Source organism: Lissotriton vulgaris, chromosome 1_1 (assembly GCF_964263255.1).
Source record: "Lissotriton vulgaris chromosome 1_1, aLisVul1.2, whole genome shotgun sequence".
NCBI lineage: Eukaryota > Metazoa > Chordata > Amphibia > Caudata > Salamandridae > Lissotriton > Lissotriton vulgaris.
In genome coordinates this window covers 1,342,801,310-1,342,826,379 of record NC_141685.1, presented here as the reverse complement: position 1 = coordinate 1,342,826,379, position 25,070 = coordinate 1,342,801,310, and the positions used below count along the sequence as shown (strand labels likewise).

The 25,070-nt window shown below is 43.1% G+C and overlaps 1 protein-coding gene across 2 annotated transcripts in view; it reads left to right on the top strand.

Annotated features, from left to right (window-relative positions):
* The window catches only part of ARHGEF25 (Rho guanine nucleotide exchange factor 25), a 922,723-nt gene that overhangs the window by 780,866 nt on the left and 116,787 nt on the right, over positions 1 to 25,070 (top strand). For both annotated transcript variants that reach the window (XM_086966568.1, XM_086966567.1), the window contains one exon: positions 18,839 to 18,889. In XM_086966568.1, the coding sequence (XP_086822694.1) occupies positions 18,839 to 18,889 (51 nt within the window). The remainder of the gene's footprint in view (positions 1 to 18,838; positions 18,890 to 25,070) is intronic.

Here is a 25,070-nt window from a genome sequence, read left to right as displayed (position 1 = left end):
AAAGATTAGAAGAGCTTTACCATTTTTGACTTTACCTCTAGATAGGGGGGGGTTAGCTGTTCCTAACCTTACTTTATATCTTTGGGCATCACTTATTCAACATATGGGTCCTCTGTTAACTAGTAAAATGCCCAATAAAACCTCCAGGGTACGCTATATCCCCTCCATTTATGAGTTGAGTATGGGGGTTAAATGTAAAGGACTACTTCTAAGGCAGGTTGAACCATCGTATTATAAAAAAATAAAAATAAAATTAGTTATTGATGCATGGAAGGTTTGGAAATTTGTATCTAAACAACTAAATATTCCGAAATTTACAAAATACTCCCCCCTATGGAATAGCTCGATCCTCCCGGCTAGCCTTAATGATAATATCTCCCGAAGGTGGGAAAATCTAGGCATTAACACTGTTGCAGATTTTATTGGCCAAAACTCCAACCTCCTTCGAGTGGTTTCAGCAGAAATATAATATCCCAGCTACTGATTTTCTTAAATATTTTCAGGTGCTTGCAAGTATCAGTAATTGCATTCCCAGAATAGAACTGGATAATATACATCTTTTTTCAATCATTGGGAAATGATCCACTAGTATAGGCAACCTATATCGGATATTGATTGAAAATGTTAAGGATGATTTGGAACGGGTTGAGCAAGCTTGGGCTCTAAGGCTGGGTAATCCAAATATCGATATTGATTTTTCCTTGGCCCTCTCATCAAAATTATTTATTGCTTCCAATCTTAAAGCCCAATACTAGAGAGTTATATATAATCTTTACTTTACACCAGCAAAATTGTTCTCCTGGGGTTTACGGGCTGATGATAAATGCCCAAGGTGTGGTCAACTTCAAGCAAATTTAATTCATATGTTCCCTGAATGCCCCAAATTGGACCAATTAAAGGCTATGATCATGGAATTTTGGGCCCAGGTATTTGGACGGAACTTACGAGATTCAATAACCCTCTACCTGATGGGTCATGATGACTCTCTTGGTCATAGTATTGAAGAACAAAGCTCCATTTTTTTAGCTACTGCAATTCTTCGTATTATTCTTGCTGCCCGCTGGAAGGATTCAGAGCCACCTACATTTCAGATGTGGCTTAGTCGATTTCTGGCCACCTATAAACAGGAGACTTTAATTTATGCTACTAGAGGTAAAAAAATTAGACTTCTTGGAGCTCGGATATGGGCCCCAATTTCTAATTGGTATTCTAATATGAGGCCCTCTTCTTTTCCTGGTTCGGTCTGACCTGATCGGAATTTTGTTATTTAAAGTATTTACTATTCAGTATAAGGAATTCTGTTTTCTTTCTCTTTTTACTTTAATATATTTTTTCTTTCTTTTTTTTTCTCCTTGTTTAATAATTATTGTTATTGATATGCTTGTCTATTCTATTTTTGATAATTCGTATTATTGTATATTGTGATTGTATGTTGCTCAATAAATAAATTTTAAAAAAAAATTGAAAAAAGAGCCAGAATAAAAAAAAATGTCCTAAAAAGCATACATTGCCTTAGTAGACCCTGGCACTGAAGACAGCTAGGTTTTGTGTTGATGTGATGCTTGTGAAAGGTGAAATCCATCACTCACAATGAAGGTAGCCAGTGGCAAAAATAGGCTTACCCCTTGCCCCATGTAGAAACCTTGTGTTAATAAACATATTATCTGTGTGTTTGTGTGTGTATGTATGTAAGTATATGTATATAGTGTAGTGAAAACTAATTGTCATCTGCTTTCCACTTCTCTGGGATGTGGAAAGCGGATACCTTTTGGTGTGTATGTATGTATGATAGTACTATACCACTTAAAACGTATAAACCCCGCCAAGCAGCCAGACAAGAAGTCTGGTATTCCGAAGACCTGAGACACATGAAACAAATGACCAGGAAGCTTGAAAAGGTGTGGAGACATTCTCGGAAGCCGGAGGATAAACAATGCTACCTAACATCCCTTAGATCCTATCATAAGGCAATAAGGATGGCTCGGAAAAGCCATATTGCGATGCAACTTGCAGAGGCTGGGAAGGACTCTAAAGTTCTCTTTCAAATCCTGCAAACTTTTACCAAGCCTGTAGCATGCGAGACGGCGGAGATTGCTTCTCAAGAATTATGCGATAGGATCTCATCCTTTTTTATGAATAAAATTGACACGATCTATGCCAAGATATTGGCCACTAAATCAACGGAAGTGGCCGATCCTAACAACCTCCCTCACAATAGTATTCAGCAGAACACACTGGCCAATCGTTTAAAAAACTTTCCCCCTATTTCTTTGGAAGAAGTCATCTCCCTTATAAAAGTAATTAAGAGCGGTAGTCCGCAGGATACTGTTCCCGCCCGGATCATGCCTATGCTGGCTGATATTCTTGGTCCAGACATACAGAAACTGATTAATCTGTCATTAAGCACGGGAGAAGTCCCGAGAGATTGGAAACGGGCATTGGTAAGACCGCTAAGGAAAAATACCACCATTCCTTGGACGGATCTTGCCAACCTGCGACCCATCTCTCTCCTCCCCTTTATGGGCAAGATGATGGAGAAGTTTGTTAATGGACATCTGTCCAGATTTGTTGAGGAGACACATGGACTGGATCCCTCTCAGTCGGGCTTCAGGCCGAGACATAGCACCGAGACCACCTTGCTGTCAGTCGCAGACGATCTACGTATGTACCAGGATGGGGGTTATTCCGTCATCCTGGTTCTGCTGGATCTGTCTGCGGCGTTCGACACCGTGTCTCATGACATCATGACCACCAGGCTTGTTAACATCGGTCTGGAAGGTGTAGCTCTGGCATGGTTGAGGAGTTTCCTGACCGACCGCACCCAGACTGTCACCTTGGGTGCCTACCGGTCAGAGGAGTTGGGGATCTCAAAGGGGGTGCCACAGGGGTCTTGCTTAAGCCCGACCCTGTTTAATATCTATGTGGCCCCCCTGGCAAACATCATAAGATCCCATGGGTTCATCCCTATGTCATACGCGGATGACACCCAACTCCTCTTCCCGTTTAAACATCTTACGGATACGGTCAGGAACTCTTTCTCCTCGGGGATGAAGGCAGTAGCTCACTGGATGGCATCAAACTTCCTGCAATGCAATGTGGAAAAAACGGAGGTGATGCTGTTCGGTGAGGCAAAGCTCCTATGGTCCCCAGACTGGTGGCCGCAAGACCTTGGCCCAGTCCCAGAGCCAAAGCAGGTGGTAAAAAATCTCGGTGTGCGTCTGGACCAGGAGCTCTCTTTAAAACAAAACAGCAATCAAGTAGTGGGCTCATGTTTCCATGTGATCGCTATGCTGAGGAAAGTCTTCCCCTTGCTCCCTGATACAACTAGGAGAACGTTAGTGCAGGCCCTTATACTGAGTCGATTGGACTACTGCAACGGGATGCTCCTGTCAGTAAACGAGGGAGTTATCGCGAGATTGCAGGTAGTCCAGAATACGGCGGCCCGTCTTGTCCTAAATCAGCCTCCCCGCACACCATCGAAGCCTCTTCTGAACACCCTACACTGGCTACCTATCAAACAAAGGGTGAAATACAAGAGAGGGTGCACTATACATAGAAGTCTCCAGAACAAAGGCCCAGAGTATCTAAACAATAGATTCTCTCTCTATAGGCCCGCTTGATCCTTGCGATCCAGTGAACAAGGTCTCTTACAAGTTCCAAGAGCCAGAAAGACCAGACAAGGTGGAAGAGCTCTGTCCATTGCCGGACCAAGATTGTGGAACAGCTTTCCTCTTTCTTTGAGACTCTGTCAGGAGTATCTCTTATTTAGGAAACAGTTAAAAACCTTCTTATTTCCTAAGTAATTACTGCCATCTGCCTGCCTATTGTTACAAGCTGAAAAGGTTCTCAAAGGCGCGGAGATACTCCTCCGGGAGATGATCCTAGCGCGATATAAACCCGCAAATAAATAAATAAAATAAGTATACACACACACACACACACACACACTCTTCCCAAAGTAGTGGAAAACGGATGACAACTAGTGTTCACTACGTTTGTGGCCTGACTTCTGTTTGCAATATGTGTCCATACCTTGGCACAAATAGAATTAACTTTTTTAAAGGCACTTTTGAGGGTATGTAACTATGTTTCAAATCTCAAGTATAAGGTTCCCTGAAATGGATGTCTTCTGGGACACAATCATAGGGCATTGGGGGAAATGTGGTTTGAAGATCTGGAAAATGAGGAACTACATGCAGTGTACCTAAGTTAAGTTGTGGAGAGGAATACTTATGTTGGACTTACCGAAGGAATTTTGAGGATTTTGCATCTGCATAGTGAGGTGAGGCAAGTAAGTGCGTCCGCAGTTAAAAAAAACAACAACAGGGATTGCAACTTTTTCAGGGTGTCAGAAGGTTGCAAGGTAGAAGACTTCCAGAGGATGTCTGTAGCTACACCCTGTACCTCATTGTATAATTCATATCTCAAGATGGTCAATGTCAGGTAAGCAATCTTCGATTTCTTGAAATTAATTTTGTAACCGTGGTCTGTTAATATGGTCACCAATTTATCTGCCCTGGACAGGTGTAGATTCAAATCATCATTAGTTAAGCAGATGTCATCAAGATATGACAGAACCTCTGGATCTGGTCGTAAGTTCTCCATGATTCAGGCTGAACTAGGATTATTCTAATAGCTCATAGGCACACGTCAAAATGAAAACTGCACTCCATTGAAACTGAAAGTGGTTAGAAACTCACTTTGAGGCACTATATTTTGATAGAAAAACTCATTGGAAATATTCAGGTTCGTTTTGTATTTTATCTGTTCAGGTTTTATCAATTAGCCTGTGCTGTGCGCATTTTGTACTACATATGTTCGGGTGTGTAAATTCAAATTTCTATAGTTTAAGGCTGTTCAATAGCAACCGTCTGGCTTAGAGAAGGGAAAAAGGGTTGTGTTCATAGGTAAGCGGCAAAATCACTATCATACCTTGATATCGCAGCTGATCTAGTATTGTTTTAGCACCTTTTTTTGCTTCTGGCTTTAAGGGAAATTGTGCTTGTGGTTGTGGTTCACTACATAGAGGAACAACTAGTGGATTAGAGTGTTTGGCCCACCCAGCTGGATTCCTGTGTAAGACCAACGCTTGTCTCATAGCCCATTCGCTGGCATAGATTTCCCTGATATCTTCAGGTACTATGGGAGAGAAGGCTGCCCTTATGACTTCCTCCCCCTGCGGTTCTTCCCTAATGAAGGTTGGAGGCCAGTCTTCTTTCGCCAGAATGATGTCATAATCTTCAGATGATTGTGCCCAGAAGACTGCTTTGATTATGCATGGTATATCCCCTTCAATTTGTATGTTCAAGTTATAAACTCTATTGGGAGAACTTAAATGCTGATCTGGAGTCTTGATCTATACAAAGTGTTTAGTTGGATTCACATTGAGAAAGCTCTGAAGCATCTGATGTACTATTTTGACTTTTGAGGCACTGCCTAAAAGCGCTCTCATCCAAGTCCTGTTTTGCAGGAAGACTTGAAGCTGGATCAGCATGTTTTTCAGACAGTCTTGCCACTTTCTTCTTTTTTTATTGGGATTTTAGAGTCCAATCCTTTTTTTCCCTCTATGCTGACTTCAGCCTCGTGTCCTCTTTCACTTTTCCTACTGTGATATTCTTCTCTGCAGTACTCGGATCGGCTCCACCTGTCCCTTCTTTCACCTTCAGTGTCCTAAATAGAACGTGAAGAACGGCTATCTGAATACTTATACTGTTTTTTTTTTCTTGCGATATCTTAAGTTATAACCACCTTTTTTTTTCAATACATTTTAATTAAACCTTTTTAGCGTATAACAGTTTGTTTTGTAATTATTACCATACATTGGGAAACACCTGTTATATCACATATGCTTTAGGATAACTAGCTCATTACAGTGTACAACGTGAATGTTATGCAAGTTAAATATGTGCTTGTTTAACAATAGACAACATATCTTCATGCCTCTACAAGCCTTAGCATATCACTTTTTGCCATGATATACTGCTAATGTACTGTTCATGAATTATGATGCTCGTCAACGTTCCGATGGAATATCAAATTAGCTGAACTGAAAAGACAAAGGAATCATAAGTTATAACCACCCTTGCTGGATTCCCGAGAAGTTGGTGATTAAGTCTGTCTTTTATCTTTGTCTTTTTGTTTTTTCTTCCTTTCTGTTGCAGATTTCTCCTTAATGGAACCTTCAGTACAATATTTAGGTTTTTTTTGTGTGCCTTAACAGGTTTAGTACCTAAGGTATCTCTACGTACAGAGACATAAACTTCTGTGATTATTTTGGTAGTTCCCGTCTTGAACCAGAACTGCATCCAGTCTCAGACGTATAGCCAGAACTGAAGTCTCACCATTTATGTTGCTTAGGATGATAGAGGAGACTGTAGAGAGCTTCCCCGTAATTCATTGCTAAATCCAGAGCTGGTGCAGGTCCATACTCGTTTAGCACCTGTCTCGGTACATCAGGGAGGACTGCCAATGAGGGGATACCATGCATACTAGTACAAATGCATGCAAAGATTCTTTCCCAGGAGTTACACTCCTCTCCTGGAGGCGCCATCCCAAGAGGAAGACACAAAGTGTATCAAAAAGTCATTTTGCGATTCTCCATTAGTGATTTTTTGCGAATCGCTATTTGAGAATCGCAAAATGCTATGTATGTAGGATTTGCAATAAATGTTGAGAATTCTACATATTCCTTAATTGCGAATCTCAAATTGCGATTCGCAATTAAGGAATACCTCCCCATTCATTCCTATGGGCCTAGAGGCCCATAGGAATGAAAGGGAAGACATTTCCTAATTTGCGATTTGCAATTAGCGAATCCCAAATTGAGAATGCAATTTCAAGGGTGCAGGGGTGTCAAAATGACACCCTGTTGGGGGAGGAGCTACGCTAGCAACCAAGATGGCCGCGTAAGCTCTCAGCTCCGACGACCTCCGCCAGCAGCTTATAAATCCTGATATTTATCCTGAATTCGCACCAGACTCCCTTGTAGCTGAAGTGTTGCTGAGCTTAAAGGTGTACTCCCGAGATTTCCATCTTCTCGAATGATGAAGTTACGCTGTGTTTTCATTTTTGGCCTAATTCAGCGTGGAAGCCGGGGCCTAGATTTCTAACCCATTATTGGGTTCCACCCAGCCCATGCACTGCAGGAACGTAGTATGCACCAATCCACTTCCCCTGCCCACTGGCCACTCACAAGATAACAACTATGAGTGTACCAATGGACCTGAAAAGAGGGTGGTATTTGAGGAGACACCAAGTCCTCCACCCTTGATATAACGATAGGACACAGCTCCCTTCTCCACGCTTCTGCACCTATGTAAAACGAAATAAAGGCACACACTTTACAATACATGTACCAATCTCAACACCCCAGAACAAAATTAGTAACCATGTCCTGCCATGAAAATCACAGTCTCTCTTACCAGTGGATAGTGCAGGCTCTGCTTCGTGAAGGCACTGGGCAACAGGTGTAAAAGAACAATCCAAGATAGTAACTCTTGAACTGAAAAATAATCGGAAGTTTACATATAATGTGTCCTTCGTAAAATTGTGAAGTATTCAGGGGAAAAAGGACATGTTTCTATGGTCGACATGTGCAAGAAAAAAGCCCTCCTTCATATCTACAAAACAGCACTGGGAAGGGGACGGGTAGTGATTCAACAGAAACACCGAGTGATCCAGTATTCAAAAAACAGCCCTATCGCAGAATGACCTGAAACGTCACTTCTGCGTGTAACGAGGCAAAGAGGCGTTTAATCGAGAACGCGAAGAAATGAAGCATAACGCCCGTAGATAACATCGCGTCTCCTCCTCGTAATAACCTCCGCTTTGGGCATAAACAAACACCAGAAAAAGTAAGTGAACAGGAGCCCCTGAACACTCAAGCCCAATATCGAATACTGGAACAAAAATACAAGGGAGGGAAGGGAAGAGAAAACTGGTCGTGGAAAAACTATCTAACTACAGCAGGGAAGGGGAATGAGTCAGGGGAATCAAAGGCAGGGGAAAAATACGTCTCACGAGCCCGTGAGGAATATAAGGAGAAATCCAAGACAGCAGGTAACCAGCCAGCAAACAGCAACCAGGAAACCAGGAACCCACACAATGGCAATAACAAGCAAAGAGGTAAAGGTAGGACCAACCTTTATCCCACTGCTAGTAGGTCATGTGATGTCAGTACATGGTCACTGAGAGAGGACTAGACCCAGATCCTAACACCCATCCGGGTTGGAGTTGAACAACATCGGCCGCGGGACTTGGGCGGCGTCCGGTCTCCCGAGGGGAGAATATCCTGGCCGGTTTGGATGGTGGTACGTGGCCAGGTTGATTTTAAGGATACAGCGGTGGGATGCACCGGTTCCTGTGGCTGGGAGTCCGTTGCCCGAAGGCGCTGCTGAGCCCCCGGGGTCGACGGGCGTGGATGCTCGCTGGTGGCGACGGTATCTAGACCGAGAGAAAGACGGGTGGCCCCCGTAAACATCGGACCCGCTTGTGCCTGTTACCCCGGAGTAGTCGACCTCCGGGGTCAAAGATCTGATCTGTCGCTTGGCGAGAGGATATGGAGCGGGTGGAATGTACGCCGTCGTTGCAGACCGTAATGGCCGCCATTGGGGCACTTCACTCGCAGGTCACCGCCATCATCCATAAAATGGTCGTAACTGCCGAAAATATGCATCTGAGACCGGACTATGACCCTTCAATAGATTTGAAACACGTTGTGTTACCTACGAAGCAGGGCATGCCTGAGACAGAGGACCCCGAGTGGAACCTAGATCTGGTGTTTTCTGTCGGCTTCCGAAAAACAGCTTGCGAGCCGGTAACTATCGATAACTCATCATACTTAATGCCGATACCGCCCAAGATGGACACTGCTGATTTTATATTTCAAGATAATTTCCCCAGTGACTATCGGATTGCCTTATCATACTTTTCCTCCGAACTGGCTCGACTACGTTCTAATGCCTTACTGTTGGTAGACTGGTATCTCCGTCCGACTTGTGGACTACGAGTGCTAACACTTTGGATCCGATCGTACCACACTGACTTTGACTTTCTTGAACGTCTTTATTTTCCTGTCGGGATGGCGGTTCGTGTGGAGAGAGCTCGTACGAAAATCGGAGTGGCCAGGGTTGAGTTTGATTGTATGGGTTGGATAACACGGCTTTATTTGATTCGGGACTTGTAGCCTACAATGATGCGGGAGTCGGGCGGTTTTTACGAACCCCCCCAGTTGTTTAGTAATTGCTGCTTCATAGTGTTTTGACTGTATTTCGGGGTGGTTTGCTTCTGGCGGGGAGTGAGGGGGGCCGGGAGCCTGTATGACATCTCCTCCTCCATTCTTTACCTTCTTTTAGGTCTTAGTTGTGGGGCGACAGGCACGCTGCTAGTGGGGCTAGGCCGTAGCCATTGCAGGGGTGCAGGGTGGGGGAAACGGGGAAGGGTTTTTTTATTTTGTCATTGTTTTAGTTCTATGGCCTTTTCTTTCTTTTCCCCTTTTCACGAGAGGTGAGTTGCTTTCCTGAGTTGATCTTCGCATAATCTGGGTGTCTGCTCTAGTCTCAATTATCCTGAATCATGGGGTGGACGGACTCAGCTGGCGTCAGCTTAACGGGGTTGTGGATCGTATTGTTGCTTCTTATTCATATACATATTCATGTTGACGTCCCAGTCTCCTGTGCATTGATTTTACCATATTGGCTTATTCGCCTACTCACCGTTGCAATATATTGACTGTATGACACCTGATATGTGTATATTTCCTCTTGTTTTTCTTCTTTCAATAAAAATATATAAAAAAAAAAAAAGACACCCTGTTGCACTCTTGAAATAAGCATGGGTGCACATGTGGCGCACATACATGCCCTAAGGGCATGTATGCGCTTCACATAGCACTTTGAAAAATGCAAAAAAGTGCATTTTTTAAAGAAATCGCTAATTACCACCAAATTGAAGTTGGTGGTAATTTGCGATTCCTTAAGTCCAAATTGCACTTTTTTGGTGCTTCTTACATTGCATTTAGAATCGAAAATGTTACGATTCCTTATTTTGCACGCAGATTTGCCTCATACATACCATTTGGCAAAATTGCTATCGCAAATGCTGAATTTCTGCGTTTGTGAATGCAATTTTGCTTGATACATATGGCCCATAGTCAATATCCTGTGTTTATCTTGGAGGGTAGTGTACGGATACACTGCTTCTAACTGGTTGGTCTTACGAGCAATCTGGAAAGCCATTTCATCACATTTTGCAGGCTCTTTTTACTGTGATAGCATTAATAGTCTCTGGATTAATGGCTTGTATTTGTGAGCAAGCGGCAGGCCCTACTGCAACAGCAGGTCTGGAGCTCAAAGTTCATTGTACAAACTATATGAGTCTCCTGTATAAGGTGACTGTGTAAATTAATACCCTGCCACTACCTACCATGGGGTAGGTTGTCAGGATGAGGAACAGGAGTATAACCAGTTGAAACTGGCCACATAGCCCCATCATTGCTCAGAGGGCCCACAGGGACTTGCCTCTGTGTATGCGCCAATTGACCACCAAACCAATTTTGGTGTTCCTGATAAATAAAGGTATTTTCAATTTTTGGTAAGCCCTATAATGTGCTGACAGAGCTACCTCAGTATATTATTGAAACTGCCCTGATGCAGAATCAGTAGCCTCAAAGTCAACCCAGGAGCAAAAGGTGGCAAGGCTGATGTGTTGCTATTACAAAAGTAACTGTCCATCTCCGTATCTGCTATCGGGGACACCTCAAAATTTGAGATGTTGAGTAATCACTTCCTTGTAATTGACCCCTAAAACTATAAGTGCTGTCATAATGAATGGATTAGGTTCTGGGGGGGCCCTCTATGGGGCTGAACTTTGGGGTTGTGGGTAGATAAATTGTCATACCATCATTGAAAACGGCTTCCTCAGATCTCTACTAAATCTAGTTCCCAGAACCCCACTGACCCCACTGTACCTGGATCTCGCCCAAAGACAATTACCCTCAAAATGGATTAGAAAATACTAATGTTTTGGCACCGTTTATGCTCGGGTGACGAGCTAGCCCCTTATTGAGTGTCAGTGATTGCCGCATCTAGCATCAATTCCATGGTTTAGCCGCCTGAGAGTTTTACTTAGGAGTCTTGGGCTAGAGGTTTATTGGTCCAATCCTGAAAGACTGTCTCTACTTCCAAACGCTAGGATAAAAGTGATGTTTTGGGAAACAATAGTGGAGAAGGAGATGGCAAAATTGGTGGGTACACTGACCAAGGATTGTATTTTTATTTTTTTAAATCTTTTTATTAATTACATGAGGTCTTAGTAAAAGAACAAATAAACAAGAGAACAATTTCATGGCAATATCATGGCAATTTCATGGCAACGCTATATCCAAAGAAAGCAAACATTTTTATACAGTTTAACGTAGGAGAAGGAAAAATACAATTATTTTCTCTCTTTTTTTTATTTTTTACATATATGTTCCCCAAATTTTTTCCATTTTACACAATGATCGGGCCCCCTTAATTTTAGCAAATGCGATATCCTTATTGTATATTTCTTTAACAAGAATGCACCATTCCAACATCGTTGGTGGGCTCGGTAAAATCCATACCCGAGCTATAACTAACCTAGCACAGGCCAGTAAAATAGTTATGAGATTTCTCTGGTTAGGATCTCCATTCTTTTCTCTTAAAAACACATCTAATACCGTAAGTAATATAGGTCTTCCCAGTTTTTGAGACATAATTTTTGCGACTCCCTGCCAGAACTCTGTTAATTCTGGGCATTGAAAAAACATAAGTTGCAATTCAGCTGCATATAAATCACATTTTGGACATCTAGTCCGATCACTAGTTAAGCTATTTAGTGACCATTTCGCTATCCTTTCAGGGGTATGATATAATGAGCAGATAGTTCTATACTGCTGCAGTCTCAAATTAGAGGAGTGTACCGACATACAGATACTGCTAAATGCAGATGCGATAGTATTAGCAGTAATGGTGGTCCCCATTTTCTGACTCCATTGTACAGATAATCTCCCACAATCATCTTCTTTAAGAGAATTAAAGCCTTTATATCAAACACTAATCAGTGATTTATCTTTTGCTAGGTAAATACCATCCCATATGTCAGAATCTGATAAAGATGTAAGCTACATGCTGCGTATAAAATAGTCACAAATTTGGTAGTACTTTAATCTCATGTTCTCTGTGAGATTGTATAAAAGCTTTAATCTATCAAATGTTGAAAACCCATTATGATCATACATATCCCCTAAGCTTTTTATACCCGAGGTGGCCCACTGTGTCCCACCCCCATCATTAAAGATTCCTGGAAGATCTGGATTATCCCATAAGGGAAATTTAGGATGATAAATCGGCATTTTGTATCTTTTAAGTACAGCCCGCCAGATAAATACAATGTCCCGTGCAATCTTGAATTTAACCCGTTTGAAATCATTTGGATTGTTAATTCGATAAAGAAACATTTTAGATTCTTCTCCCAGCATAAACACATTTTAATAGAAAGGACTACTAGAATTTATTAAACTACCCATATGTCCAAGAAAAGCTGACCAGAAATACAATTTGAAATCTGTGAAGTCAAGACCACCATTGCTGAACGATAGTTTCAATAACTTCGTTGAGCGACGTGCTTTCTTATAACTCCAAATAAAACTACTAAATATACCATCTAAACGTTTGAAAAAAGAATTATTGATACGTAAAGGAATAGACCAGATTAAATAAAGGAATTTAGGGAGGATCTTCATTTAATTAAATTTATCCGCCCACTTATACTAAGAGGGACCTTATGCCATTTTTTTAATGAGATAACTGTCTCCTTCAACAATGATTCATAGTTTAATGTGACTACTTCTTCTAATTTGGCAGAAACTTTAATCCCCAGATAAGTAGCAGTATTACAGACTCCTTGTATTGCATTCAGTGAGCTATTATTCATCACTATTTGAGTCTTATTTGTGTTCAATCTGTAACCTGAGACAGACCCGAATCTACTTGCCTCCAAGATGATCCCCCTATTATTAGTTTTAAATCTGTCCCAAGTTATGAGGCCACTGTTGACGAAATTGTCCCCCCCCCTTATAACGTAAGCTATTCATACAATTTCGCTATAAATCCCTAAATGTTCTGTAACAAGTGGCATTGTAATGTCTCCACTGATGACCTATGTCCATCTTGTAAAACAAGTCCAGAATCTATTGTAGACCTGCTATTTTTTTGTCCCCAATACAAATCCCTGAGGCGCCAGTGGATAATCCCTTTGTGCAGACTGGTCGGCCCTGGCCACTACCTTGGGGTGATAAGAATTTTGCTCACGTACAAACGTAGGGTAATAGTATTTGGCTTGGCCAAATACTGGTATGCACCATGGATCCAGCGTTTTAAATGTATTGTATGAATTGTTTATCTCTGTTTTTATCTTTTACTGCTTTCTATGGTAGCCATGTGCTCTTTTAACAATGGTTTTTATATGTTTTATCCTTAAAGTGTTTTATTTTAGTCTTGTAATGTGTACTTTTTAAGATCCTTCTGTGATCGAAATAAAGTTATACATGATGATGATGAATGGATTACATTTTTAATCTGGAATCAAACAATTGGAACACCTGCAGAATGGGTATAACTTGTTTATTAGTCAAACTTGCCGAACCTGCAGAAATAGGTGCTCCCTAATTTCTAGTAGCAGGTAACCATGATTACCACAGATGTTTCTGAAATGATGTGATAATGGTTCAGGTGTATGTGATAAGTAAAAACTAGTCAAGGCATAAGCGTAAGATACGTGTTTAACATTGGGCACCAACTGTTGTATAAGTTACAACTTTGATGTAACTCTACAAGATGTGCTTTCCCACCCACGGGTGACAGTGGTGAACTTGATACATGCACCGTGATGAATGTAAAGGACAGGTTATGGTAGCCCACAAAACACTATCCAAAGCGCAATTCACTTAGAGGTATTGCTTTTTGGTTATTAACAATCCCATGAAGGGATCAGTGACACAGTGAAAACAGAAACAAACCTTATTTCGTTATTCGCAGTATCACACAGACTAGAATAAACACTTTCAAGTAACAAATATTTATCACTACTGGTATTTATTACTACAGGAACAATCTGTTTCTCAGTACATCTAAAACATCTACACCTAATGTTATAAAAAGTGCAAGAAGGCACATAATAAATAACTAGAATAAATTAACATTAATATCATTGTGAAAATGTCATTTAAAATGTAATATGGAACCTAACACTCTAACATCTACTTCTATGTGCTATACTGCAGTAGCATGGAAGTCAGAGCAACTTGCAGTCTAGAGATTGTTAGGGAGAGAAGACGCACTGCATAACTTGTTGACAGCAAAGGCTATCTTTATTAGTGGCAGCACAAAGATAGTGTTTATTTATTTATTTAAAAAGTTTTATATAGCGCGGCTAGACCCGGAGGTATCAGAGCGCTTTACATAAGGTTCCGCAGAAATTATGAAATTACTTCAGTTACACTTTACATCAGTTACTAGAAAAACATTTCAATAGTGTAGAAGACGAAATAAATGGAGTTTAGAAGGGTAAAGGGGTGGGGTAAAGGGGTAGGAGTTAGATAGAATGGAGAGACAAAGGAGGGTCTGCCCAAAGTCCAGCTGGGAAGGTGACGACCGAGGGGGAAGTCCACAGTCCATCTCCTTTTTAGCTATCAGGTAGCTCCACCGGGCATCAGCCAAACAGCAAGGTCTCAACGGGAAAGTAATTAAAGAGCAAAAGCAGCGGCAGGGAAGAAATAAAACAAATGTCAGAAGTTCGGCCATGTATGCTTTTCGGGTTCCACCAGAATAGAGAGAGGAACAGGAGGTGATCCAAAGTCAAGACTCAAGAGGGTTAGGGGGTAGGGAGGAGGGGGAGGAGGGAAGTATGGTCAGGAGAGACATCGGTCCTGGTGTTACTGGGGAGAGCCTTCCGCAACGTTCTCCTGCTGGCCACTGGTCCAAAGATGGTGAGAGGAGAAGTGAGGAAGGGACAGACTCCATGTTCTGAGCTCCTCTTGTTGAAAAGTCTCCCCTAGCGGCCATATTAAGGTCAGGCAAGCAGTGAAAACCCCTGTGGGTCCCCACATCCTGGTATTTTTCCAGGATTGCTAGGACCCTTCCTGGGGTCCTGCTATTACTGCTTTCCCCCCCTCAGGGTGCCTCTAGGGTGCCCCCGTGCCATACCTGAAAATGGGAGGGACGGGTCTCCTTCCCTCTCGCCTACAGCGCTCATACGCTGCAACTTTATCTATGCCAGCATGACTTCCCCCGCAAACACACACTGCAGTAGCATTCAGTCGGTCTTCCTCAAGGACGCAGTATTATCAGCGTCAGGCAAGATGTAGCATCCGCGAAGTGTGAATTGTGTGGCAATAGGGGAGACCATCTATGGCAGAATCTCGGGTGATAATCTGCTAACAAGTGATCAAGTGGCCGTGCTTATGTACTAACATTTATCAGAGGTCGGAACTTGTAACATAAGTTTAAGAATGTCTGACATAGATTATGTGCATCAAGGTATGCATCATAGACGTTTCCTTATGAACGTATAAGGTAAAGCATGCAAATTAAGACTACATTATTTTGGTGATATATCTGTGTGTGTTCATAATTAACCTTGACATCGTAGAAAGTTGACATTTGACCCAGACAAATGTCGCATCGCAGGGCTTGACGGTTTCACTGTTCTTAGAAAGATAAACTCAAACTACATCTGTGTTGAATGGCAGACATGCAAGTGATTCTGCATGAATCGGAAAAGATGGTGACTCCTATTTTGTGAGACAGGGAAGATGGCAACCTCCTCTTGTCAAGATTAAGTCGAGGCCCACATAACATGAAGTCGGACCTTAAGGACTTTACGTCAAGTAGGCCTGACTTACGTATTGTGAAAAGTGTGTACTGAACACAAATTGTTAATGGTGGATTGGTCAAGTAGGCCTGACTTACATATTGTGAAAAGCGTGTACTGAACACTAATTGTTAATGGTGGATTGTTATCACATCAAACTAAAGCCTATTGGCAGGTACTTGGTTACATAGAATTTCCAAGACTACCAGCAGCAGGCCAGTGTTTTGGCATTGGTGGCCCACTCAAACAAACCACGGTGATAGAAGATTTGTACTATGAAAATCCTTATTAGTTTCTCTTTGGAGGGAATTCTATATTAATTTGAGAACTGTTATTTGTAACATATTTGCAAATATTCTATGGGTTACCTAATGATTGCTTTGTGGGAAAGCTTATGCTCAATATAGTAAGTCGGAGTTGGTTATGGGGACAACCCAGTAACAAAGGATGTAGGCCTGATTGCTCCACTGGGAAAAGATATTTCAAGTATAGGTATGATCTGTTCATTATGAAAATATAAGACATAGTCAAATAACCCTGACTTGTTTATCATGAAACTCATATTTTAAGGCCAGTAGACCTTAAGGAGTATATTGTTATTCCACAGTATTAAAGCCTGCAGACATCTATCTGGTTACTTGAAATCTCACAGATTATTAACTCTGTAGGCAAGGGTTTAGTGTTGAGCACTTCCTTTGACAAACTCTAGTGAGAGAAGATTTACACTGTAATAATTCTTGCTAGAATCCCTTCTGAAGGCCTGACAGGCTAATGTGATCGGCAGGATCCAGTGAAGACCGTAATAGGTTTAAAAGACTGGTGGTCATCCTTGACAAATGTTTGACTACAGGAGACCCCCTCTTCTTGGATCCGTTTGATCTTTTAACCTTTCAGAACTGGTATTTCAACTAGTCGGTGGGTCCATAAGTAAGGCTACACCACCACATGCACAGCACACCTCAGCGTGTGTGCTGAAAATAGTTTACAACTCACATGGCTATCTCCACTTTTGTAGTCACATCACCATTCATGTTTCTTGGTCCTGAAGAAAGCCTCATTACTATCAGGGAGGCTGAAACATGTTGACCAGTATTTAGGAGATATTGAAGACCCATTTTTATCTTCATTATATCCCCGCTTTGTTTTTAACATGTCCTAGGATCCTGTGAATAAATTATTCCCGGTTGAGCATCCTAGTGACATTTTTAACCTCACCACTTTTTGAGCACATGCCACACTGAAAAAATTTAAAAAACTGCTCCGCTGTAACTCAGGCGTTGAAGGTCAGCTGGGTTGCACACGGCAGCTCAGCTGGGAACCCGATGATGAAGCATGCTACCAGCTGGTTGGGGGTGAGGGTTTTTCTTACAAATCCACTGGATTTTTGTGCGTCAGTGCTTGACACTGAGTCGGAAAAACTCAAGGATTCAGTAACAGGTCCTTTCACGTTGTTTCATTTATTAGGTTAATTTGTCTGATAGCATTTTGTAATAAAAATATGTATTAATAATGATATACATATGTGCATTCATGCATGCATACACACTTAACGTATATACACAAACACATACACTGGAAGGTTTTGGGTCAACCCTTTTGCTCCACTGGTCTTTAAGACTGTCATATGCTCTCTGCTTCCATCTATTGACAGTGTAATGCGTAGGGAAATGGGTCAGCCAACTTCAGTCCATGGCTCTCTTGCACTGTGAGTAAATGCATTTATATGATTACACATGCACTTCTGCCTGAAATGAGGGAGCTTCAGTGCCACTGCTGTTTGGACAATCCTTTAATTTTCTATTGTCTCCTTCGCAGTCCCCCTTTCATTTCCTTCCTTCTCCTTTTTATCTTAGTTTTGAACCATACTACAGCTCCCCAGACAGTCCTAATGGCCTGCTGGCCTGAACCTCATTTAATCGTTTGTACTGCATCTCCTCCTATATGGCAACTGCATCTAAACCAGGCAACCGTCATGAAATGGCATTGGTCATAGAGTGTCATTGCTTTACCATACCAAGGTGGCCTACACTTTGGTTCTAAATGTGGCTGCCGCTGTGGATCTTTAAAGCAATGATACACTATGTAGAGTGTCATTGCAAGATGGTCTCCCACAACTGTCGTTCCTTTTGTTTGTTACCAAAACCATATGCCCGACATGTTTAGGTGTTATAATGTTTTTTCTTTTCTACTTTTTTTCTTGTAATTTATCTTCCATATATTGTTGATTTTGTGTATATGTTTTATAGTGAATGTATAAGTTAGTGAATGTAAAAATGAGTCAGTGGATGGATGAAAAGATGCCTTAGTGAAGAATGGGTGGCATAGTACCATTTATAATTGCTTATTGAGTGCCTAAACCTATCAAGGCACTTTTGTTTATAAGACAGACCTTTTGACATTGCTAATTCTTGTTTTGAGTGAATTACGCTATCTTTCATTGACTTGGACTACTTCCCTTTAAGTGTCAAAGATTTTGTATGAGTTAAACCTACTCACTAGAAGGATGGTTTACTCACAGGAAGAGTAACTAACTCACATGAAGACTACTTTCTAGTGAGTGAGACTGTCTCATAGTGATTGAGATGAGCAGTCAATAAGTGGCACTGCTTTTCAGTCAGTGGCAAAAGTGTTTCGTGTAAGTGACACTACCCTGGAATGTCACTGTCAGTCAGTGAGTGACAATGCCTTCCAGTGAGTGACATTGATTCCCACCTGGTTAACACTTAACCATAGTAGTAAGGCAACTTCACTTAAAGATAGTAGTAATGCAACTTGCTGGTAGCAAAGAGACACAGCAAACAACTTCTTGATTGGTTCCAATTATGTAATCTCATTGGGACGTAGATGGCTGCTGTTCCTTATTATGAAATACATGACTATTAAGGTCTTTAAGGAAACCACATGTATATTTGTACTGAATTCTATTATTTCTTTTTACCCCAAACAGGACTTTTTGAAGTATTACAGCAAGGCAGGAGTTGATATTACTCAGCTGGAGGTGAGCGCTTGCTTCTCATTATTGTTCTATTTTATGTCTATCCAGTGTGTTATACAAACTATGTAAAGCTTGTTTTAAAAAAAACACTGCATGCACACTTTTTAGTAAATGACTGCATAAGCTTCACTTAAGAGGCATTAGAGATCCACAAATTTCCATATAGGCTCTTCAACCTATTTCGCCACAATTGATCAACTACTAGCAGTTCAAAACAATCCAACCAGAATGGAAATCTTGTGCAAGTGCAAAACATTGTTGTGTGAGGGCAATGAGACACACTGCTGGGCAGGAGAAGGCCAGCACAAGACTGTACAATGACAATAAGTCAAGATTCTATGCAAGGGGGCATGGCCTGCGACATGGTTGAGTACGTCGTACTCACTGAGAGCTCCTACCAGAGCAGCTAATCTGAACAATATCCTGACATTCCAAATGGAAACTGAAGCCTCCCAAGGGTGTTGGAAGATAGCTGCATGCTGCTGATCGATTAGCTTTCTGTTCCCGGGCCATCCTGCCTGCCAGGATGACACATGCCTGGTGCGGAGTCTCTCTGGCTGGCGCCTGACAAGATAGCAGTCCGCCTGGAGTGATTGCTGCTGGAGGCTCACCTGCATGACTGCTGAGGTACAGGAGATGTGCCAGCCTACAGAGACTCCTGACTGTATGCAGCGGACAGACGGAACTTCGGCCCGTCTGCCCAACCTCACTGACCGAATATCATCGAAACGCAGAGCAATAATCGCTTGGACCCGAATTTGAAATTTCCTCGAGTGTCCCCTGACCTTGGCTGAGACACATCCGGCACACCTAGGGCTGTCACCGTCCCTTCCCGACACATTGACGTGATGAAGACCCGGCGTGACAACCAATAGGGGCACATTTAGGGTTGAAACGTCACCGCTTACTCAAGGCCCAGACTAACCAAGACTCCACACAACGAAAGAAAAGAGTCTTTGATGTGAAAGCATTATCTGGCCTATCTCTCACCTGGACATAAAATCCTCAACCTCCTTGTATATACTGTACACTTGTAAAGCACTGAGCACTTATGTCACAAGATCACCCCTTATCCATGTAATTATCTTATGTTGACAGCTTCTGTTTACTGTGATTATCTATGAATGAATTCTGATACAAAGAAACAGCACAAAGCATTTAAATTTCTGTTTCCATTTCTTCAAAGAGAATTGTTTTACTCCACAGGCGCTATACAAAGGTTACTATTGGATTTTACAAGTGCATTATGAGCACCATTAAGTACCATACCTTCTACCCGACAGAACTACATGTTGTTAGACTAGCCTACAGAGAGAGCGCTGCAGCCCAGAGTCCACGGTATTGTGCCTGACGCCCCTCTATCCCCGCACTCCCTCACCAACAACTGCTACAGCGGCCACTGGTGAGAGACATCGCGCGGCCCATGCCGGCCACTATATAGAGTGCCCGGCCGGTTATGCTGAAGCAAAGCAACGAACCGGTTGCGCATATTGGCAATGCGTGGCCCACATCTGAGAAACAGAGGCCTTTGTGGGTCATCAGCTGACCTGAGAGATAGGGCGGGAAGGGAAAGAACAGCAACTGTCCTGCTGTCTAGAAGGCGGCCCTGCGGAGCAAGAGGAGTTTGTGCTGCTGGCCAAGCGAAGGAGCACATCGTCTGGCCTCGCAGAGCTTGGGGCCAGCGGGTGTCTGTGTTGCCGATGATCCGAGGGGGCAGCTGTAGCCAGACATGGATCAGGGCCCCCCACACCTCTGCTATCCACCACACAAGGGAGGTGGGCGCCGATGGACTAGAGTCCTGCCGCGCAGACGAAAGAGGCCACACGGCAGAGACTGGGCATGCCCATCGAGCCAGGATCCAGACGGGGAGGGGTCAGTAGTGATACAGCGGTGCAACTGTGCTGCCGGTGAGATGAGACAGGGAGAGGGGCCCCCAGGCCCCTTACCCACAGAAGAACACCACTGACCGGACCTATGCAGAGGTCAGAGTTGCACCCTATGGGGATTGAAGGAGACTTGGCAACTTATACTGCACTGGCTGCTGCTGCTAGCCATTGAGAAGGTACCCTGGGCCATCTTGAGGGGGGCCCACTCCTGGACTGAAGGAGGAGACTGGTCTCATTATCACTGAAAGCCGTCGGGAGGGGAGGTCACGTCCGTCCATCGAGAGGAGAGCGGGTGACTGACTGCCCCCCACTGTCCTCTTCCTCTGTCTCCTTGCTGTTACATAAGGGGAGATACGGACGTCACTCACAATCATTGGCCTGGTCCATACACAATAGTGGCAAAAGATAAAGACCCAAGCCGTCCCGTCAGGGAAAGCTAGACCGCTTCATAAAAGTCCACAGGCAGAGCCCACAGAGGGTACCCAACCCCTGTCAGGCACAGCAGTGCTGCTTTCGGCGATACAGTCCTCAAGGGAGGCGTTCAAAACAAAATAGGAGAGGTATGCTGCAAGGTGGGACTTTTGTGACAAGATCTCTGCAAGGTATCGGAGAGAGTAGCGGAGGTAGAAACGTGAGTCTCAGAGCTGGAAGACACGGTACGAGAACTCCAGAAGGGGGTGACGGAAATTCGCACCACTAACATGGATGTATTGTGGTGTGTGGAAGATGAAGAAAACAGAGCCCAGAAAAAATAACCTCCGCTTTGTGGGATTTCCGGAGGGGGTGGAGGGAGCCAATGTGCCCTTGTTCTTGGCAACCTGGCACAAAGACATTATTTCACCCGAACATTTTCCCGGCATGCTTTGTCATAGAGAGGGCACACCGGGCATTAAGTGTAAGGCCGCCTCCTGGCACGCCACCCAGACCGATAATAGCGAGGTTCTTTAACTTCCTGGACAGAGATATGATCCAGCGAGACGTGCGCCAAAACAAGTATGACACACAAATGCTAAATTAATGGTGTTCCCAGACCACAGCCAGGATGTCCAATGTCAAAGATGACCTTTTGACTCCGTTAAAGTGAAGCTCAAGTCCTTCCAAATATAGTACATGCTCCTTTTTCCTGTGAATCTGAATGTTATCTACTCAGGAAAGACACAGTTCTTTCAAACTCCAGAGGAAGCGTGGGCCTGGGTTGAGGAGAGGCTGATTCAACACCCCTAAAGATACCTGATTTGGCATGACAGCCAACGTCTCCACTGGAGATCAGACCAAGGGACTCGGTGCGGAGGAAGCGCAGAACGAGCCAGAGCCTAAGCCGTGCTGCTGCCGAAACGCCATACACTCTGAGAGGAGCTACCCAGGGCAAGAGACGCATTGCTAGCATAGGAAATGACCCGGACCTGGCGGAGACGGGGGCCACGTTGGTACCACCTCACTAGAGGCCTATTCGGATCCTGAAGAGACCGGGCTGTCCACGGGATCTGAGAGTATTTACCCTTTGGCTGCTGAAATCCCTGCCATGGAGCAGGACGCAGAGACTGGCCTGCAACCGCCACCAGAAAAACTGCTAAAACTGGACATAAATGAGTCAGGATCATGCACCTAAATACCGGCAGAAGGGTTTTTTCAGCTGAATGTTTAGCGCTCCACATGCCCCCTAGCGAAGATTTGTGAAAATGTACTTGTAAACATTGTTACATGGTTTGGAAGTTCTTAGGAGCTACTTTGTTGGGTGATGAGTAATTCCTTGTGGGTGTGGACAACATACCTCTCCGTCTTCTCCGGCACACTGATGCTTCTCTTGAATGAGGTGATATGGTGGGAGGAATACAAGTTATGGTTGTGTTTTGTTATTGCCCTTTGTTGATTGCGTGGCCTACTAAGGGGCAAAGACCCCTAAGGGTGTAGGATGGTGTTCTGAGTTTGACATACACAGTTGAAACAATGAAAGACCATACCCCATGGCCGAGTTGTAAGGCCAAGCCTCATGGTGTTAACGTGGAACATCTATTGTCTGAGGGACAAAATTAAAAGGGGCCTGGTGGTGCAATACATTAGGAGAATTCACCCAAATGTAGTGATGCTCCAGGAGACAAATTTAATGGGCACCCACTGTATATTCCTGGGCCAAGGGCTCTTGGATTCATTCTGGTTTTTTCGACAGCTGCACACGCGATTGAAGCACGCGTTGCAGGCCATTTATCGTAAATAATACTACAAGACTTGATTATTTATCGTTTTTAACATCGAGAGATTGTTTATCGTTCCAAGCAACGTGAGGAGCCTGTGGGCCCAATTATCAATCTGCATTCCAGCCCACTTCGTGGCTGGCTCTTTGGTGCCCCCTCCCGCCCCCACCACACCCTTCCCGTCCTGATGAAGACCCCATTGTAAGGTGCAACATAACCTACGTGACTCCGGGGGTCGAAACGCCGACTGTCTGCTCTCCTTCCTACCCATGAACAAATTGATCTAAAGTTACTGTGTTCTGTTATATGGGATAGGACACCAACTACGTTCTCATGTATATCTATTGACTTACCTGTGCTATATCAACTATGTATGATGTGACAACACTATAACTCTTTGAAACCTTTCACTTTACCTTAAATCCTCACCATAACACTTCCCCAACCCACCTCCTCCCCTTCTGGGTACAACTAGTTCGGATATAACAATATGTTGAAGTGTTTCTACACCAACGATGTATAGTTGAGGATGTGATTAAACTTTTTTAACCACAGAGATTCTATCAAAAAAGTGAAAAAAGTGATGATTTTTTTAAATTTTTACCGTTTTCTAAAGGGTGCTAGGCTCTCTCTTATGCATGGAAAGATGGGAGCACAATGTGCTTGTTAAAATACCCCTCACACACTAAAAAAACCGTTAGTGTCATGCTTCATCATAGGGGTCTTCCCGCCCCTATAACGGGACGGGGCGTGCTACGACCAGACGAAATACGCGGGAGCACTAAGATGTGACAGAGGCTATGTGTAGGTGCATGGGTATCAGTGAAAGTGTAGGGACCTGACACTAGTGAGTGTGCAAAAAGTGAAAAAAATGAAAAAAGTTAAAAATTCCCTGGCTTAGTAGAAAAAAACAAATTTATTAGCTTCTCTAGCTGGGAACATTAAGAAGGGGTTGTGTGGTAGAGCATTAGCTACTACCTGTCGACATGTTTCGTAAGCAGTCCCCTACTGCTTACTCATCAGGACCATATAGCGATCCCTACTGTTACTGCTCAGTTCTATCAAATAGTGCCTACTGTCCTACAAACAACCAACAAAAATAAGTTGGCTGTTTGGGCTTCGGGGCATGAGCTGGCCCAGGTGAAGCAGAAAAAATTGACCTGATTTGGTCTCTGAAAAAGAAAGGGGAGAGAAAAACCAACATGGATGCATAAATACGCATTGTTTCGAGTGATAAATACAAACAGACAATGTTTCCCTATTTCTGGGAACAGACCGCATTGTAAATTCTTAAAAGCGGTTCGATTTTATTTATTGTAAGGTACTGTGCCCACCTTGTCCTCCCACCGCCCCAATATACTGCTTTGCTGCCACTACAACAGCTCTGGTAATCATGGGTTTAGCACTGTAATCACATTATCAACCTTCTAACACGAGATTTTGTCCTCTGCAGTAAACTGCGCAGATTACCCCTCGCCTGCAAACTCATGGGGTGCTGAAATTTGTTGAGATAAGTATGTTATTGATACCCTGACCACTACTCTAAATGTTACTAAAGAGGTCCCCCTCCCCTCTCATTTGTTTGTCTGTTGTACGTGCATTGAGTCATTAATGTTGTGTGTGTGTGATGTGATAATAGTGGGCCTTACAATTTGAAACCACTATTGTTTCTAGCGATAATAAATGTATATCGAGAGACATATGACAACTACATGTCAATTGACATGTGAAAATCGAACCGCTTTTAAGAATTTACAATGCGGTCTGTTCCCAGAAATAGGGAAACATTGTCTGTTTGTATTTATCACTCGAAACAATGCGTATTTATGCATCCATGTTGGTTTTTCTCTCCCCTTTCTTTTTCAGAGACCAAATCAGGTCAATTTTTTCTGCTTCACCTGGGCCAGCTCATGCCCCGAAGCCCAAACAGCCAACTTATTTTTGTTGGTTGTTTGTAGGACAGTAGGCACTATTTGATAGAACTGAGCAGTAACAGTAGGGATCGCTATATGGTCCTGATGAGTAAGCAGTAGGGGACTGCTTACGAAACATGTCGACAGGTAGTAGCTAATGCTCTACCACACAACCCCTTCTTAATGTTCCCAG